The following is an 18,534-nucleotide window of genomic DNA, read 5'->3' as shown; positions in this document are numbered from 1 at the left end:
TATTGCATATATGCTGATATTTTTCAGTATCCGGCCTGTCATACCCAAAGAATTTGTGTTGAAATGTGTGTTACAACATTGTATGCAAATCCCTTAATTACCCTAATTAGAATTCTTTTCACATTGTTATTAAGCAGAATAAGAACCAAGCTGCGACTGAATATCCTTTATGTCATATCTTATAAAGTAAAAACATGTTGATTCATTTTACGTTATATCGTATATTTTTCTATATCTTTCTACAATGGACCACTATTGTTTTATACTGCAATATTTAACACACTTAATAGTACGGCCTTTACTTACTAACCTTTGGATTTATTATTCAATGAAATCAACGTGACTTTAACGCGGAAGCGACGAGGACCAACAATTGAATTGTAACTTGAACAGTTATTTAAATATAACCGTCGTTCACAACAGAAGCGGTACACATTTATTCATGTTACCTGTCAATTTGTATTTGTATAGTAGAAAGGTCGTTTGCAGTTATTTTCTCCTTCACAAATTTCTAAACTAACAACAGTGATTTAAATTGAAAAATCAATAAAACAGTTGATCGGCGTTCAATGTAAATAAAGGCAACAGTCGTATGTCTAACATTGTTGGGTAGATGTTTAGACGAGTTGTATATACATAATGTACACATCCATGTATCACCATCATTACTGGTGATCCGATGGAGAAATCTGTTGTAGAGTTGTCACTGACTGAGACGTACTTATATATATATTGGATACTTGAAAATTCCAAAGATCTTTTAGAGTACAGACAATCTAACTCTCTTTCATCGTGTAACAGTATTAAAACATTTGACTTTTCTACTCTTTACACTAGTATTCCACATTCCAAACTAAAAGACAAACTGAAAGAGTTGGTATTGCTTTGCTTCGTAAAAAAGAATGGCCAACGTAGATACTAGTATCTTGTCTTAGGGAGGGATAAATTCTACTTTGTAAAGTATCACTCTGATTCGAACAAAAAATTCTCTGAAACTGATATCATCAAGATGCTTGATTTCTTGATTGACAACATATTTGTTACGTTTGGAGGACGTGTTTTTCAACAGACTGTCGGCATTCCAATGGGAACAAACGAATGAACGGCCATCGTAGCGACTACCAATGCAAGCCAGACCTCCCTCTCAGTCGACATTTGAAATCCCCTGGCCACACTAAGGCATATCTCAATCGACTGACCATTAAAATCATTGACCACAACTCTGCTTGGTCTAAGGAGGATAAACTTGCTCGGGAAAGATTTTGGATAAGAAAATTAATAACTTTGGCACCAAATGGGATAAATGAAAAGATGTAGTTCGACTCCGTGTAGTGCTTCACATTTAGGTTATATTACTTATTATTACAGTCTCTGTTTCTTTTTCCTAACCTTTTTCATTTATCAAATAAATTTTTTGAAGATATCAATTTAAATTGCTTAATTTTTTTAGGGATGTATAAGTACCAAGCCACGTTCTTCTAGTTATACTAAGTCAAAAATTATTATTACTTTTAAACGGCCGTTTGTTCGCGATGTTTAAATATTCAGACTCTGTTGTAGCTACTTTACTCTGTCAATTTCAAATATTTTAAAATTTAGATCGTTCAGTGCTGTTTATTTGGTAATTTTACAGACGTTATTATGCTTATACATGTTATACCATCATAATTGTCGTTCCCGATAAAGTTTTAGAATTGTGCTGGTCCAAATGCACATTATTATTTGTATTTAAAGCATATATGTGAGCTCTCTGTTGTAATAAGCCATATAACCTATGTCATGTTTAACAAATTTTTAGAATGATGCAAGCGTCTTAACTGATTTTCGGTTTGACTTTTTTTTATTGTATAAATTTCAAGATTTAGTAAAAGTTTAATCTAAGAAGACTTAAAGATGATTCATTTAACATCAGCATCTGACTGACGAAGGATATCTGTTATCCGAAATTTTTGTAAATAATTAAATTTATAGTTACCTTTTTTGGTATTTGGAGTTGTTGTGTACACTTTTTTAGGCGTTTATATAATTTATTTATTATGTACATGTATCGTTACTCGTAACGATCCAGCGCCCTCGTGGGGGAAATCGTTGTCTACTATTCAGACGTTTTATATATATATATAAGTACGTCGGAGTCGGTGAGAACTCTACAACAGATTTATCCACCGGATCGCCATCAATGATGGTGATACATGGCTGTGTACATTATGTATATACAACTCGTCAGTTTTAATCTAGCGGCGTACTACAGTACATGATATATAAGGCATGGAGATTACATTACATTAATTTGTAGGATCCTTTACTATAGATAATTGAGCTGATCTGTAACAATAACATCTCCATGCCTTATATATCATGTACTGTAGTACGCCGCTAGATTAAAGCTGACGAGGAAAGGTAACACACGGCCACTGAAAGATTTTTTTCGTAGAGCCCAGGTGGTCGTGTGGTCTAGCGGGACGGCTGCAGTGCAGGCGATTTGGTGTCACGATATCACAGAAGCATGGGTTCGAATCCCGGCGAGGGAAGAACAAAAAATTTGCGAAAGCAAATTTACAGATCTAACATTGTTGGGTTGATGTTTAGACGAGTTATATATATATATATATTGGGTTGATGTTTAGACGAGTTATATATATATATATATATATATATATATATCCATATATCACCATCAGTGCTAGTGATCAGATGGATAAATCTGTTGAAGAGTTGTTACTGGCTCAGACGTACTTATAAATATAATTATTTTCTGTGACTGTATCTTACATTAATTTGTAGGATCCTTTACTATAGATAATTGAGCTGATCTGTAACAGTAACATCTCCATGCCTTATATATCATGTACGATGCTAGATTAACACTGACGAGAAAAGGTAACACGCGGCCACCGAAAGCTTTATTTTGAAGCCCAGGTGGTCGTGTGGTCTAGCGGGACGGCTATAGTGCAGGCGATTTGGTGTCACGATATCTCAGAAGCAAGGGTTCGAATCCCGGCAAGGGAAGAACATAAAATTTGCGAAAGCAAATTTACAGATCTTACATTGTTGGGTTGATGTTTATGTGAACTTTGTTTGGGTAGGGTAATACAGAGTTACTGGACTTGCTGGTGTTTGTTTAAGTAGTGTGAGTGACCGTGTACTGCTTGTATAAACTTGTGCTGGAACTGCACTGAACTGGAACTTAGAATACTGGAATAAGAACAAGCTTGTATAAAAATAGATGTTTATTGTTTGCTGGTCACGAATGCAAGTGTATAATAATAATACAATGAACAATGAACATACATAATAAAAACATATATATAGAAACAATGAATATAATAGAATATATCAGTAACTCTGGTATTTGAATAATGCGAATAACAATAATTAACCCACCCAAAAGTATAGTTCACTTTAAATGAATAGGGGTAAGACTAGCTCACTTGAAATAATAAATGTGAATTGAACTGGGGGAATGAAATATAAAAATGAAATATAAATATGAACTTGAACTGGAGGAATTAAATATAAATATGAACTTGAACTGGGGGAATTAAATATAAATATGAACTTGAACTGGGGGAATTAAATATAAATATGAACTTGAACTGGGGGAATGAAATATAAATAAAGGGAGATAATTTGAATGGTATATTTTACAGTTTCTATGGAAACTATGCCAAAGTAAGTTTATCTCATTTAAACCTGTTTCTGAATAAACAACTCATGTAATTATTACTAAACTATATAAAACATTTAACCAAAAGCTATGTACAATGTGCCAGATAAATATAACTGACAAACACAAATAAAACATGAATGCAAGAGCACCCCCCTTTTCTATGCACTGGCCGTTTGAATGAATAATTGACCTGAGAAAATGTTTATAATGTATGTGCATGAAGAATTGAATGTTACGCATAATAATATGAATAATTGAACACTATAAGACACCTTGAATAGTCGAATGAATGAAGAACACATCATTTTCTGTTTTGTCGAAATAAACGCTACTTCTATAAGGGGAGTAACTCTGCAGTGATATGAACAATGACCCAAAAATAAAAGAACTTAAAGTACTAAAAGAAAACCATAACTAACTATATACAAAATTACTTCTAAATGCTTAAACGAACTAAAATAGTTAAATGCCTGAAAATGTCGCATCGTTTAATTATCTACAGGAATAAAGACTGAACGAAATTGAATAAAGCATATCGAAACACGCACATTAAAATAAAACATATTGAAACACGCATAATAGAAATAACAAAGCTATTTACAAAAACGAATTGAATACTTATTCTGAACTCTTAAAACTATAGAAAATACTTGAATTAAAAGAATATACTCTTGTAACTATTATTGAATATATTTTGTATAAAGAATTCCCTTTCGAGTGCGCAAACTAACTTAATTTAAATAAACTGTTAAGATTTCAACTATATCTATAAAAATAATGTAATTTATGAACTGGAAAGTATAAATGCAAGATACATGAATATGAACAAAAATGCTACTTATTCTGTCTTAAAACTTTGTAATAAAATCTTAGCATTAAGAAATATAAAATAAATAATTTAACTTCACTCACCTGGAATAAGAACAAGCTTGTATAAAAATAGATGTTTATTGTTTGCTGGTCACGAATGCAAGTGACCAGAAACGCTTGTCCAGGTATCAAGCTTGGTTTCCAGGCGAGGTTAATTAGGGGAATTTCTTATGATTAACAAAGGAAAAACAATTAATAATCCTGTGGGGTACCTCGAGGTTACTTAAGGTAACGCTGTGAATCATGTGACTCACATATGTCACTAAGGGACGGATTAACTAAATCATTGAGAAGGAAATTGTACTAAATTATGTAATCCTTTATTTGCTATCTTTTGTGAAAAAGTATTTGTTAATTGACTTGTAAATTCTTTATGTAACGTAATTTTACCAAACAATGCTATGAAGATTAAAAGTTACGAAACTATATTTTTCCATGTGAAATCAAATATCTGTAAAGTTATAAAACTTAGAAATGAACTTTTATTATAGAAATCATGAAAATAAGAATCTTTATTAAAACATATAAATATAAACAATAAAACATGAAAATCTGAAACAAGAAGTGAAACGTGAATTTCCACTGTCACATATTCCCTCACTGCTGAAAAATTCTTTGTCCGCAAAGAATAAAATTTACCATCATGAATATTGAACTGAAAATTTATTCGAAAAAGTAAAATGAAATTTTGGATGGTTTTGTTGAATTAAGCAAAATTTGAATTTCTTGACTAAGATCAACAATAAAAACAAGATGACTAAGATTGTACCAAGTCATGCACAAGTATAAGATTATGTCCATCAATAAAAATATAATAGTATATGAATAAATTATTACTTTATTCTTGTAAAGTAATTGTGGTGTGTGATTAAAACATGGCAGAAGAAGGGAGTACCAAACATCTTTTTAAGTCTACTGGCGGTATAGGGATTTACTGAAATATCTTCAGGAATGGGAACTTCATGTTTAGTATTTATATTAACAATAGAAAAATTATCAAAATCTGCATGTAGTCTTGTACAAAATGTTCCGGATATTCTCATATTTTGAATACAGTTTGGGGCAGTAATATCCCAATCTGATGGACAAAGTGATAGGGTAACGATGGGTATTGTTATACATGATAACCCATTTGTGATCTCCAGTACTACTTTTGTATGGTTTCTGTTGTTGAACTTTTTGAAGAAATAAATCGAAACAATTACTAAGGCCAAAGTCATGGTAAAAGACAGAGCAACAAAAGGCCAAGGATTACATTGTGTATTAAAAATGCTTTGAACATGCGAGGATTCAGTAGTTGTTGCAAGGTGCTTGTAAATAAAGGATGGTAAGGGAGAAGGAATGGATAAACTTTGTGAACGAGGAATCTTTTGAAGCAATAGAAGTGTGGCTGTTAGAATGCGAATCTTGTTAAAAAGTACGATACATGCTATGACAAGTAGACCTGTCACACATAGAGAAGAAATAATAAGAATGGTATTAAGATCAAGCCATGAGTCATCCATAGAAATATCACCATTAATAAGAGGTTCAGAGAGGGATTTGAAGACAGTTTTCTGTTTAAGGGTAGCTTGTGCAATGCGTTTTAAACTTAGGTGAAGGTTATGGTCTTGTGCAATAATATTAGAAAAAGAATGGTTGAAAATATTAATAGAAGGTATTTGAATATTAATTTGCTTGGTGAAGGTAGTATCTCCTAGAATGGAAGAGTAAGTGTCAGAATCAAAGAAATGCTGAATTAATGCTAAGTTAATTGGATGGAGAACAGTAACTGTGTCTTTATAATTTGTACATTTTTCTATTTTCTTTGGAATATACAAAGAATCTGTGGACAGAGAACACATACAAGGTATTTGGATAAAACAAAAATTGCAGCCTTTAACAATCTTATGTTTGTTTGGACACTCAAATGCAAGAGTGTTCATTTTATACACTAGTAAAGTATTGTCATAAATTTCTTCAACTGTAGGTTTGATAACATTCATGAGGAATCTAAAATCACAATGTTCATGAACATCTTGTTTCGAATTAAAATACAGAGAAGAAATGCAAGTTGTTGAAACTGTTGACACAAGTGGCAAACTATATGAACAATATAATGTTGTTTTTCCTGTACAAGAACTAACTCTCGAATAAGAGATATGATTATAATATTGATTATTACTTGTAACAACGAAATATTCAGGAAGGTCCATAATTCTGGTGCCATGATTGCTAGACGAATTGATAGGTACTGGAAATGAGTTTACTCTATACAATGCAAGAGGTGATGAAAACGTAGAAATTGGGAATTTCAAAGTAACATATAAAGTAGAATGATTTCTGGCATACAACAATTGTGAAGATGAATAATAATATGCAGGATCAGTATTTAACAAGTAGAATCCTTTGAACTTTTCATTTAGAATAAGCTGAACATGCTTGAGTGTATTTTTCAAAATATTTGGAGAAATGAGAAAAGGTGATAGATTTCCCTTTACCATTTCATGTATCCCTATTTTGAATTCCTCTAAATACTTGTTAACAGATGAAGAAAGATTCATTTGATCAATAAGTAAATTTGACAATTTTACACTGACTTTTTCAAAGTGTGCAACAAATTTTGAAGTTTCTGAAGTAAGGTTGACCATAATGTCGTGATTTTGCTGAACACCTAATACAATATTTTGAAATCTTTCATCAGTTTTTGACATGAACGATGACAGTAACTGATCATGTTCTGTCATTGCTTTAGCAAATTTATTATTCCTGTTTATTAGAATGTTTACATGTCTGGCTAACTTTTGAACGTCTTTCACTGTAGCTGTGCCGAATAGAGATCTGGAAATGGATCCGACGAAATTGAACAATCCTCTTTTACTCCTACTTTGTGTACTTGCTGTATTCATTTTAAAATCTGCTTTTGGAGTATAAAATCCAAATTTCAAAAATTAAAAGTGCTATGGGTGTTGGAGGTGAAGTTCATTCTGTACTTGGGTTAGTTTCTCTTCCTCTAATATTAGGCAATGTTGCCATGAGGTATAATTTTCATGTTTTTGACAAATTACACCAGCAAATGATTCTTGGTTTTGACTTTCTTCATGATGTTAAGGCTCATATTATATGTGATAGTGAGACTATTTTCATTCCTGATTCATGTTCGAATACTCTAAATGCTTTAGAGTTGAATTCAGGTCTTGCTAGAACAGTGAGTGGTACTTTCATTCCTCCTTTTCATCAGGCTAATATTCCAATTAGCGTTTCTTCTATCAAGAATCAGATTGCTTTACTAGAGCCTTTGCCATCTTTACCAAAACTGTCTCTTGCTGGTGCAAAATGTTGTGTTTCTTTAGATGATTCAAATCAGTCATGTTTGAGAATAATGAATCCGACTAAAGACAAAATTTTCCTTCCTGCAAATTATGTTGTTGCTGCAGTTACTCCTGTTAATTCAGAAGATATAATTTCAATGTCCGAGGACAATGATAAAGTCCAGAATTCTGACAATTCAAAGTCAAAAGTTCACACTGAAAAAGACCAAAATGTCCTTCAATTTGACTTAAGCAATTCCGATCTTACTGATGAACAAAAAGACCTACTTACAGTTTTCCTTCACAAAAATAGAAAAGTCTTTGCTGAACACCTGAGTGAACTTGGACGCACACACATGTATGAGCATGTAATTGAAACAGATGATGCCCCTCCTGTTAGAAAAAGATTTTATAGGCAAACTCCTCATGTTTTCGATGAAATGAACCGTCAAATCGAACAAATGTTGAAATATGACATTATTGAAGAGTCTAATAGTGAATGGCAAAGTCCAGTTGTTATGTGTAAGAAGAAATCAGGGGAAATGAGGTTTTGTGTGGACTATAGGTTATTGAACAAGGTTACACGTCCAAAGTTTTTTCCTCTACCCAGGCTAGAAGATGTGTTCGATGCACTTGGTAAAGCCCAAGCTTCTATTTTCAGTACTTTAGATCTTCTATCTGGATATTGGCAGTGTGGCCTTGACCCCAAAACTGCACACAAAGCAGCTTTTGTAACTCCTAGTGGTGTCTACCAATGGAAAAGGTTACCATTTGGTTTGGCTTCTGCACCTTCCTCTTTTCAACATTTGCTTACACAAGTTCTCAGATCTCTGAATTACAAAATTGCTCTTGTCTATGTCGATGACATCCTTGTTTTCAGCAAATCCTTCGAGGAACATCTCAATCACCTTCAGTTAGTCTTTGACAAACTTATTTCTGCTGGGTTAACTTTGAAACCAGGAAAATGTCTTTTTGCTAGGAAGGAAGTGATTTATTTAGGTCATACAATTTCAAAAGAGGGTGTCAAGGTAGACACATCAAAGGTAGATGCTGTCAGTACTTTTCCTGTTCCTAAAAACCAAAAACAAATTCGTTCTTTTCTTGGTTTGACAAATTACTACAGAAAATTCATTGAAGGCTACAGTCACATTGCTACACCTCTCAACCACCTTCTGAAAAATGATGTTCCTTTTGAATGGTCAGAAAAGTGCCAAAAGGCATTTGATCTGCTCAAAAAGGCTCTTTGTTCTGCACCCATTCTTGCTTATCCTAATATGTCCAAACCTTTCATTCTTACTACTGATGCCAGCGGCACAGCTATTGGGTACATATTAGGTCAGTTAGATTCTAAAGGTCAAGAAAAGGTCATTGCTTATGGAGGTCGGTCATTGACACAAGGTGAAAGAGCCTGGGGTGTCAGTGAATTGGAATGTCTTGCAGTTTTAGAAGGTATCAAGTCATATCATGTTTACTTAGCAAACAGTCATTTCAAAGTTTACACAGATCATCAAGCTCTTAAGTGGTTAACAAACATTAAGCAGTCCACAGGTCGTTTAGCAAGATGGTCAGTACTACTTCAGGGATATAGTTTTGACATTTGTTTTCGTCCAGGGAAGAAAAATGGGAATGCTGATTGCCTCTCAAGAAGAGAGTACTCTGATTTTCAATCTAGTTCAGAACCTGAAGATGTCATTCCTTCTGTAAATTTTACTTCTATCAGTTCACAAGAAAGTTCAGAGCCTTTACAGGTAAATTTTGTTTACACTCCTACAAATTCTCCCATTCCTTCTGTTATGGCACTTGATGCTGAAGATTCAGATAATCTAGTGATAGAAACAGACCCTGAGCCAACACAAATACAAGAAACTCACACTGAAGTTATGCCAGAAAACATAGGTCCTTTGCAAAAAGAATGTTTTGACTTTAAACATATCTATGCGTACCTTGAAAATGGCACACTTCCTGATGAATCTAAACTGTCAAAGAAAATTTGTTTAGAAGCAAGTCAGTATGCATTGTTAGACGGTATCTTGTACCATTTTTATCAGCCAAGGACACGAGGTAGAAAGAAAGACCTTTTTGTAAAACAACTTGCTTGTCCACGTCAATTTCGAAATGACCTTCTCAAATCCTATCATGAAATAGGGCACTTTGGTTTTGACAGAACCTATCTAGCTATCAAAAATAAGTACTTCTTTCCTGGAATGTACCAAGCAGTGGCAGATTACATTAGAGGCTGTGATGCTTGTCAAAGAGCTAAACCACATGTTCATGCAAAAAGAGTTCCTTTAACTCCAATGCCTATTACAGACACTTTTGCAAGATGGCACATTGATCTCATAGGTCCTTTCAAGGAAACAAAATTAGGTTATCGTCATATTCTTATAGTAGTATGTGCATTCAGCAAATGGACAGAGGCTTTTCCAGTAAGATCTGAAACAGCTGCAGAAATTGCGGATGTTCTTCACAAAGAGGTATTCTCTCGTTACGGAAGTCCCACTAGCCTTGTTTCAGATCGTGGTCAAGGGTTTATGAGTAAACTTGTTGCTGCTGTAACCCAAATTTACAATGTGAAACACTATTTCACAAGTTCTTACCATCCTCAGACTAATTCAGTTGCAGAGCGAACAAACAAGACTGTCATACAATGTCTGAGAACCATTGTAGATGAAAATCAATCAAATTGGGCAGAACTCCTTCCAGGTATACTTATGGCTTTTCGCATGTCCCCATCAGCATCTTCTGAGTTTTCTCCATATCATTTACTTTTTGGTAAAGAAATGAACCTTCCTGTTGACACCACTCTGCTTCCTAAAACAGACATTAACAAAAATCTGAAGGTTCATATTGAAAACATCATGGATTGTCTAAAAATAGCCAAAAGGTGTGCAACTGACAACTTGAAATATGCACAGGAAACACAAAAGAAGCATTACGACAAAAATACTGCCTTGCCAAAATTCGAAATCCAAGATTTAGTTCTTATATATAATCCTAAAGTGCCAGTTGGGTTAGCTTCAAAATTACACAGAAAACAAGATGGTCCATTCTACATAGTTGCCAAAGGTCTGAATCATACATACAAATTGAGAAGGTGTGAAAACAACAAGATGCTAAAAAGCATGTTGATTTTAAGTCCTGGATACGAAATGTAAATAGAAACGAAATTATAAAATAAAATGAATTATAAAACACAGAGAATTAAAGTCTAAAATATCACAATTGAGAATTTTGTATTAAAGTCCAAAATAATAAACGAAGCTGCTTTTTGCACTGTCACATTTAGACGAGTTGTATATATATATATATATCAGTCTTTTTCCTTATCTGCATAGTCTCGTCTATTGTAGACGATCCGGTACACAGTAAATTTGCTGGTTGATTCTTTTTATAGACTTTTTTTTTTTTTAATTTGAATTATGTAATGTCCTAAAACATGTAGAATTAGGATTGATTTAAGATAAGATTTGTAATACTGATATTGAATTTATTAATAAGAAAACTACTCTCAACTAGAGACCAAATGCCACAAAAATGAACAGACATAGTTCACCGAACGTCCTTTGTCAATGAGCAAAGCCTATACCGCATAGTCAACTATAAATATACGAAATTACGAATGTAAAACAATTCAAACAAGAAAAATAACGGTCTAGTTAATGTTAAAAACCATTAAGGTTTTATTTGAATGGTTTTTTGCATTTAACGGACATAAAACCTCTCACTTGAAAGAATTAGTTAATCGAATTTTAGCATAATGAAAATAAATAATAATACAGTACGATATTTTAAGAAGGTTGGCTATAAGGGTTTAATTCTTTTCTGCATTATCTTTTCTCTTTCTATATTTTATGATTAGTATTATGTTCTTCTGTCACTTTATATATATATATGTTATCATTTTGTACAAACAAAAAAATTGTACAAATTATAATTTGTATTTTTACTTTGTACAAATTATAATTTGTACAAAAAGTGCGAGTACAAATTGTAATTTGTATAAATTAAGGCTGAATTTCACTTATAACTTGTACAATAATTTCTCATATGGATACTGTGATAAAAGAAGTGTTGATATCCACTATAAAAAAAAAAATTCAATGCTATTTTTGAAGTCATATCTATTTATTTATATTGCCTTGAGGTTATATACAGTAAAACCTATGTTACAAAATATTTTAACTATTCAGGACAGTATATTTTGAGATAAACAGAAACATATCATACTCCAAAAATAGATTTAAATCATTTCTATATTCGTAGGAAACGTGACAGATATAGAACAAACCTTTTATAGCTTACTTCCTTAGAGGCATTTTCCAGAAAGTGAGTAATGATGTTGAGTGCCTAAAATCAAGTTTTTTATGTGTTGAAATACGATAATACCACATATCCTTTCTTTTCTATTAAATACTTATCATTCTTTTTTTTGGCTCTATCATCAGACTGGAACACACAGAGCAGGACATGATTTATCATATGTATAAGCGCAGCTCCTACTCAGCTACACGGGAAATACGCACAACATTTCAAATTAAAAACTTGAGCTTAAAAATCGGTTAAAACGAGGATGGGTCATGACATCCATATATCTTTATAAAGAAAAAGGAAAGTTTGCATCAGACCTTAATATATGCTAATGCCCATTATGGTAAATTGTACGTGTCATACAATTGAGAGGTTTAGAAAGCTATAAAACCATGTTTAATCCACCATTGTCTACATCAGAAAATAACTGTACCAAGTCAGGAATATGACATTCATGTAATGTGTTTGAGTTTTTTGATTTTGCCATTTGATTATAGACCTTCCGTTTTGAATTTCATCGGAGTACAGTATTTTTGCTATTTTACTTTTGAGGGATTAACATACCTTTGGTCAAGAAAGAAAGAGCAGGTTACACTTACTGACCAAAATTTAAAACAAACTTGGATGTAAAAGTCAGAGGATATGAAAGTAAGGCGAAAATTGTTAATCGATGTTCAAATATCATGAATCGCTAAGAAATAGTAAAATCACGATAACACACAAAATATGACATAAACGCATAAACTACAAAAGAAAGAAGACATAATGCGTCGACAGGGTTTACTCAATCACCATAGAAACATCAGGATTTCAATTTTGTACGACAGACGCGCATTTTGTCTACAAAGCTTAAGCATCAACTGCCACATATATCAATGCACGACACGACAAGCAAATTAGCACAAAGTCAAAATTTTATAATTGGGGAAAGGATACAACTGTTAAGTTACAGATCAGACGACAAAACTTGTGATAAAAGATCGAAAACTGCATGCGGAAGTGATTTCAAACACCGATCTGAGTGTGTCGTTCAGCCTTTTCACGATAGTCTCAGTAAAACTTATATAATGTCGATTCCAGTTAATCTTTCTGATAGCTCTGTTGGGGAAGTTTTTTGTGTGAGGAAAACATCCCTGGAAATAAAGGTCGTATTGTGTGAACGTGCACGTGTGATCATTAAATTTGAATTTTTATATTTCACGGGCTATAGAGCCCTCGTACTTTCTGAATGAAAAACACTATGTCATCCAAAAGATCTGCAATTCGTAAAATGTTTCTCATTTTCTCACTTGGTGAGTTCATAGTGAGTGCTATACTGTATACACCATGAATTTTCTTGTCTACAGGTTTATTTCTTTAACTTAAACATCAATAGCGAAATGAAGAAACCAGATGAACATGTGCCAACTGGTGAAGCAGAGTATAATCAGTTCATACGGTACGTATACAAAGAATCCAGGATATTTGGCTTTGACTGTTTTGGTGAATTTAAAATCAATAATAAGAACTAACGAACCAACACTCTATATCATTTCTACCTTGGAAAGTAGGATGCTTTAGTCGTTTAATGTTACATGCACCTATAAAAATCTACTATAAGGTGTAATCTTTTTTCGGGGACATGTTAAAATTTAATACTATAACAATTTATTTTACGAGAGGTATTCTTATAAACACGAATTGATAAGAGGAATGCATTACATTTCCCCACAGAAGTAGTTGAATGTTTAATCCCATGACCTTCACACTTTAATCACACACATACAAAAACAATGCATTATACGATCCTTACTAGTGTTTCTTAGAAGAAGAAAGGATTTTTAATGAAAGTGTTTGAAAATAAATTTCGTAAGAAAGCACATAACGTAACGGTACCCAAATTGCACCGAGTACCCAAATTGCACCTATTTAGCAAAAATTAGCAGCGGAAGATCTTACAAGATTTCCTAGAGACTAAACAATTTTTTTTTCAATGATTTGATACTATGCATATCTTTCAACATAGGTAAACATATTTAGATATATGCACAAAACGTTCACAGTATCTAACAATAGATGAAGTCTTTACTAAGGATGCAAAATGTACTGAAACGTCGCCATGCAACGTCATAAAAACGTCATCTTTTTAAAATGATCAAATACTATATGTTACAAATATCCATTTAAACAAAAATGAAGAGTAAGCATGGACTGATATCCAATTATTCTAAATTTTTGAAAAAAATAAACAAAAGCTCTGTTATTAGACTTTTGACGATGCAATATGATTCCATATGGATTAAAAATGAAATTGGTGTATCTATATATTAAAGAAGGACACGGCTACAAAATAAACACAGAATGGACATTTTTGTCTTTATCACAAAAAATCGTAGGTGAAAAAACTGTCAAAAAAGTCAAATCCACCCGTGGTCAATAAGAGACCACGGGTGGATTTGATAATAGTATTTAATAATATTCACCTTTTCAAAATGTTTTGTTTCAGTGCTGATGTCTTCATCCTAAAGTGTTCCCTCCAAAAATAAATACATCTAACATTCTCGTAAAACAGAAATAATTCCACGCTCTTTATGATAGTCACTTATCTAAAACATTTCTCATTACGACAGGGAAAGAAAAAAAAGAACAGAGCAGGATGAACGTAAGTTGTATCTGACAATATAAATTTACAAATTTTGCTAATGTAATAGAATATGAAGTTGGCGACCTGTTTGTTATTGGTTATTGATATCAAGATTTTCTAAACAAAAAGTAATAACAAATTAATATTTATATAAGATAAAATAAAGAACAAAATGCACAAGCAAACATGCATGGAATCAAAGTTACATATACAATTTTCATTTGAATTTATGTTAAAGATATATTGCGATAGGTTACCATAGTTTGCTGTATCTACACCAGGTATATATGTTACAGTGAATTTGTAAAATCAAGAATTTGTTGAAATCCCTGAAATAATAATAATAATAATAAAAGTAAAGAAAACGATAACAGATAGCTATAGGTATAGGCAAAATTACTTTGATTTGTACATGTTGTACTTGTATTTCTTACTTTGGTCAAATCTCAGATACTGTCTTTTCATGTGTTTTATGTGATAAAACATTAAATAAGGTTATTACTTTCTCCACTCCGTGAATCCAAATCTAAGTAAAAGTAAATAGTTGTTTAATGTAGGTAAGAAGTTTTTAAATTTGGAGAATTTACAAAATTGTAAAGTCATATACAACATAATATTGTTACCGAACAAGGCATTTTGTTAGGTTCATACACTAGAATACAGCTTGAACACACTGATTCGTTGTTTTTGAGTCTGTCAGCTGTTTCTATTGACAATTCCATTCCTTATCAACAACTGAACATGCAGTTAAAATGTCTTCCATTTGTGATGGACAATGGTGTTTTTTTAAATGTGGATATTCTGGAAAGAAAACATTTGAACAAAACATGTATGCCTGAAATTCATGGCAATTGTGTAACAGATGTCAACCAAAATTTTCATGCAAAAAAAAGTGTAAATTATAGTCTAAATGAAAAATCATATACATATATATTATTCATAATCAATGTACAATAATTTTAACTAATTTTATTTAAAAAAAAAAAGTATTTCAAAATCATTGGTGTAATGTATTCAGATAAATACAACAAGTTTGAAATCAATATCAATATGTTCAGTGATTTAAAAACAATCATGACATTTTAAGAGAATTTAACAAAATCACCGAAACTTTACAAATTTGGTTGTTTGCAACCCGTTAGAACTAATAATCGCCGTATATGGTAAACAAGTAGCGAAAATTAACAAAAATGTGACGAGATAATGAAGGTTATAATGATATTTTATGGCTGTTTAACGTTTAGCGGAAAATTAGATGCATATTGAAAACGAGGAAAATATCCGTCCTGCATTGTACTAAAACACGTCTTTGCTCTTACTTATTAATGCCATGTGATAAGTGGAGAAGTAGCTAAAATATTAATTTTTAAGTCATTGAATTGATTCTACTGGTGTTCGAACTCACGACGAGACCACTGTGTAGTTTAAGTCAAATGGAGAGTTTTTCGTTTCTTAGCTGCGATTAACATATATGAAGTGCTACATATGTACGACAATAAGTCCAATATTAAAAATGGATCAAATAAAACCAATCGCATTGTTATCGGTAAGTTATACAATTAAACGCCCTGCATTTTTGTTACAGATTGGAACCCAAACAATACTACCCAAAAGGTAATATAAAAATTATTACGACAACAGAAAACAAATTTAGATTTCAATTAGAATTATGTTCGCAGTAAAAGAGAGACGCAAGATACCAGAGGGACAGTCAAACTCATAAATCGAAAAGAAACTGACAACGCCTGGCTAAAAATGAAAGAAGACAAACAGACAAATAATAGAACACATGACACAAAATAGAAAACTAAAGAATAAGCAACACGAACCCAACCAAAAACTAGGGCTGATTTCAGATGCTCCGGAAGGGTAAGCAGATCCTGCTCAACATATGGCACCCGTCGTGTTGCTATGTTATAACTAATCCGGTAAATAGTAAACTACACAGGCAATACACTGTTTTCTGAGGATTCAACCCAACTTAGAGAGAAATATAAGAATTTATTTCTGCATAGGTTTTAATCATTCCAGAAATAATATTCATAAAGAAAATTGATGTTTTCATCAGTCCATTCGTTTGAATTTGAATACAAAGTGTCTTGATCGTATTGTTTAGATGGGTCACTTCTAATGGAATTGGAACGTATACATTATCTCGAACATAGCTAAAAGAAGAAATGTTATACGATCAAAATTACAATACTGAACAAATATGCTACCCCCTCCCCCCAATTTACCTCCAATTTAAACAGACAGGATAGGTTTTGAAAACAACACTCCATTCATATATTGATTTATACCAGAATCACTACCCATTGATATACATCATCGGAAAATTACAATCCAATTATATACCAATTGATATATTTGATATTCCAAAAAAGTGACCCATACTTATACTTTTTGACAGCAAGAGACCCCTGTGGCAGAAATCAGTCATTCAAAATACTGGACTGTGTGTTTTGATCACAAATTTTGTACACACAAATACTGAGTAAATTTTTATGACCGTAGGTTTTGATCTTGATGATCATTGTTGCTGCTTCCATTTCTCCATTTCTATACATTTTTGGTGTAGGTTTCAAAATAATTGGAAAAATCGCAAAAAACTGATTTTTTTTTTATAACGAGCAATTACTTCATTTAGAATCCAACAACGGGTTTTGCAGACCTTTTTTTTTAACAACAAATAAATATTCTTTATTCTTCAAATTGCTTGTTACAACTTTTCCTCATTGTTTAAGCTTCAATAAAATATCCCTGTGAAATACTTTCTTAGTCTCCAGGAAAATACACAGAATATAATAAAATATAAACATTTTTTTCCATCAATTATATCAATCTTTTTAACTTTATGAAAAATACATTTTGAGATACTGTTTTGTTCTCATAAACCTTCGTAGCTCCTTTATAAACATAGCATGCACATCTAAAAATTTCAATTTTTGCTCGGATACATATAACGACTTGTAAATACAAAATCTATAATTGTCAAGAAATAATTAAAACCTCTATACCCTTGATCTGCTATTTTGTATCCGAATACTATATGTTTTTATTATATCTTGTTTTGAAAATTCGTTTTTATACCCCCGCTTTAAAAAAGGGGGGGTATACTGTTTTACCTCTGTCTGTCCGTCAGTCCGTCCGTCAGTCAGTCCGTCCGTCCCATGAAACTTTCGTCACATTTTTCTCAGGAACTACACATCCACCCTTTCTGTAATTTGGTATCAACATTTATATATGTTAGCCATACCGTGTGATGCGTTTTCAGATTCATCACTTGACAACTTCCTGTTTACCGAACACTTGTATGATTTTACACATGATAGCCAAGTTGAAAATTTTCGTCACATTTTTCTCAGCAACTACAATACAAGGATTTCTGAAATTTGGTTTCAGGATTTATATAAGTCAGCTATACCGTGTGATGCGTTTTCAGATTCATCACTCGACAACTTCCTGTTTACCGAACACTTGTCTGATTTTACACATGATAGCCAAGTTGAAAATTTTCGTCACATTTTTCTCAGGAACTACAATACAAGGATTTCTGAAATTTGGTTTCAGGATTTATATAAGTCAGCTATACCGTGTGATGCGTTTTCAGATTCATCACTTGACAACTTCCTGTTTACCGAACACTTGCATATTTTTACACTATTAATATTATCCACTTGCGGCGGGGGTATCATCAGTGAGCAGTAGCTCGCAGTTTCACTTGTTGTAGAAGATATTATACTTTCTCCCAAAAATCTTTCAAAAATGAAAAT

The 18,534-nt window shown here is 32.5% G+C and overlaps 2 protein-coding genes across 2 annotated transcripts in view; one reads left to right on the top strand and one right to left on the bottom strand.

The window, feature by feature from the left end:
* Positions 1-3,215: 3,215 nt before the first annotated feature.
* Positions 3,216-7,411, bottom strand: LOC139485586 (uncharacterized). The gene has a single exon (XM_071270176.1). It carries the CDS (start codon positions 7,264-7,266, stop codon positions 5,374-5,376), a length of 1,893 nt encoding a protein of 630 aa, XP_071126277.1. The 5' UTR covers positions 7,267-7,411; the 3' UTR covers positions 3,216-5,373.
* A 4,680-nt stretch (positions 7,412-12,091) lies between these two features.
* LOC139487008 (uncharacterized) overlaps positions 12,092-18,534 on the top strand; it is a 31,694-nt gene continuing 25,251 nt past the window's right edge. The window contains exons 1-4 of the mRNA XM_071272030.1: positions 12,092-12,156; positions 13,485-13,576; positions 14,748-14,779; positions 16,347-16,375. Of these exons, the coding sequence (XP_071128131.1) occupies positions 13,518-13,576; positions 14,748-14,779; positions 16,347-16,375 (120 nt within the window). The 5' untranslated portion in view covers positions 12,092-12,156; positions 13,485-13,517. The remainder of the gene's footprint in view (positions 12,157-13,484; positions 13,577-14,747; positions 14,780-16,346; positions 16,376-18,534) is intronic.

The sequence above is a fragment of the Mytilus edulis genome, chromosome 8 (assembly GCF_963676685.1).
Source record: "Mytilus edulis chromosome 8, xbMytEdul2.2, whole genome shotgun sequence".
Classification (NCBI taxonomy): Eukaryota; Metazoa; Mollusca; class Bivalvia; order Mytilida; family Mytilidae; genus Mytilus; species Mytilus edulis.
Note: the sequence above shows the minus strand (reverse complement) of the source record. Positions and strands in the feature narration are given on the sequence as shown.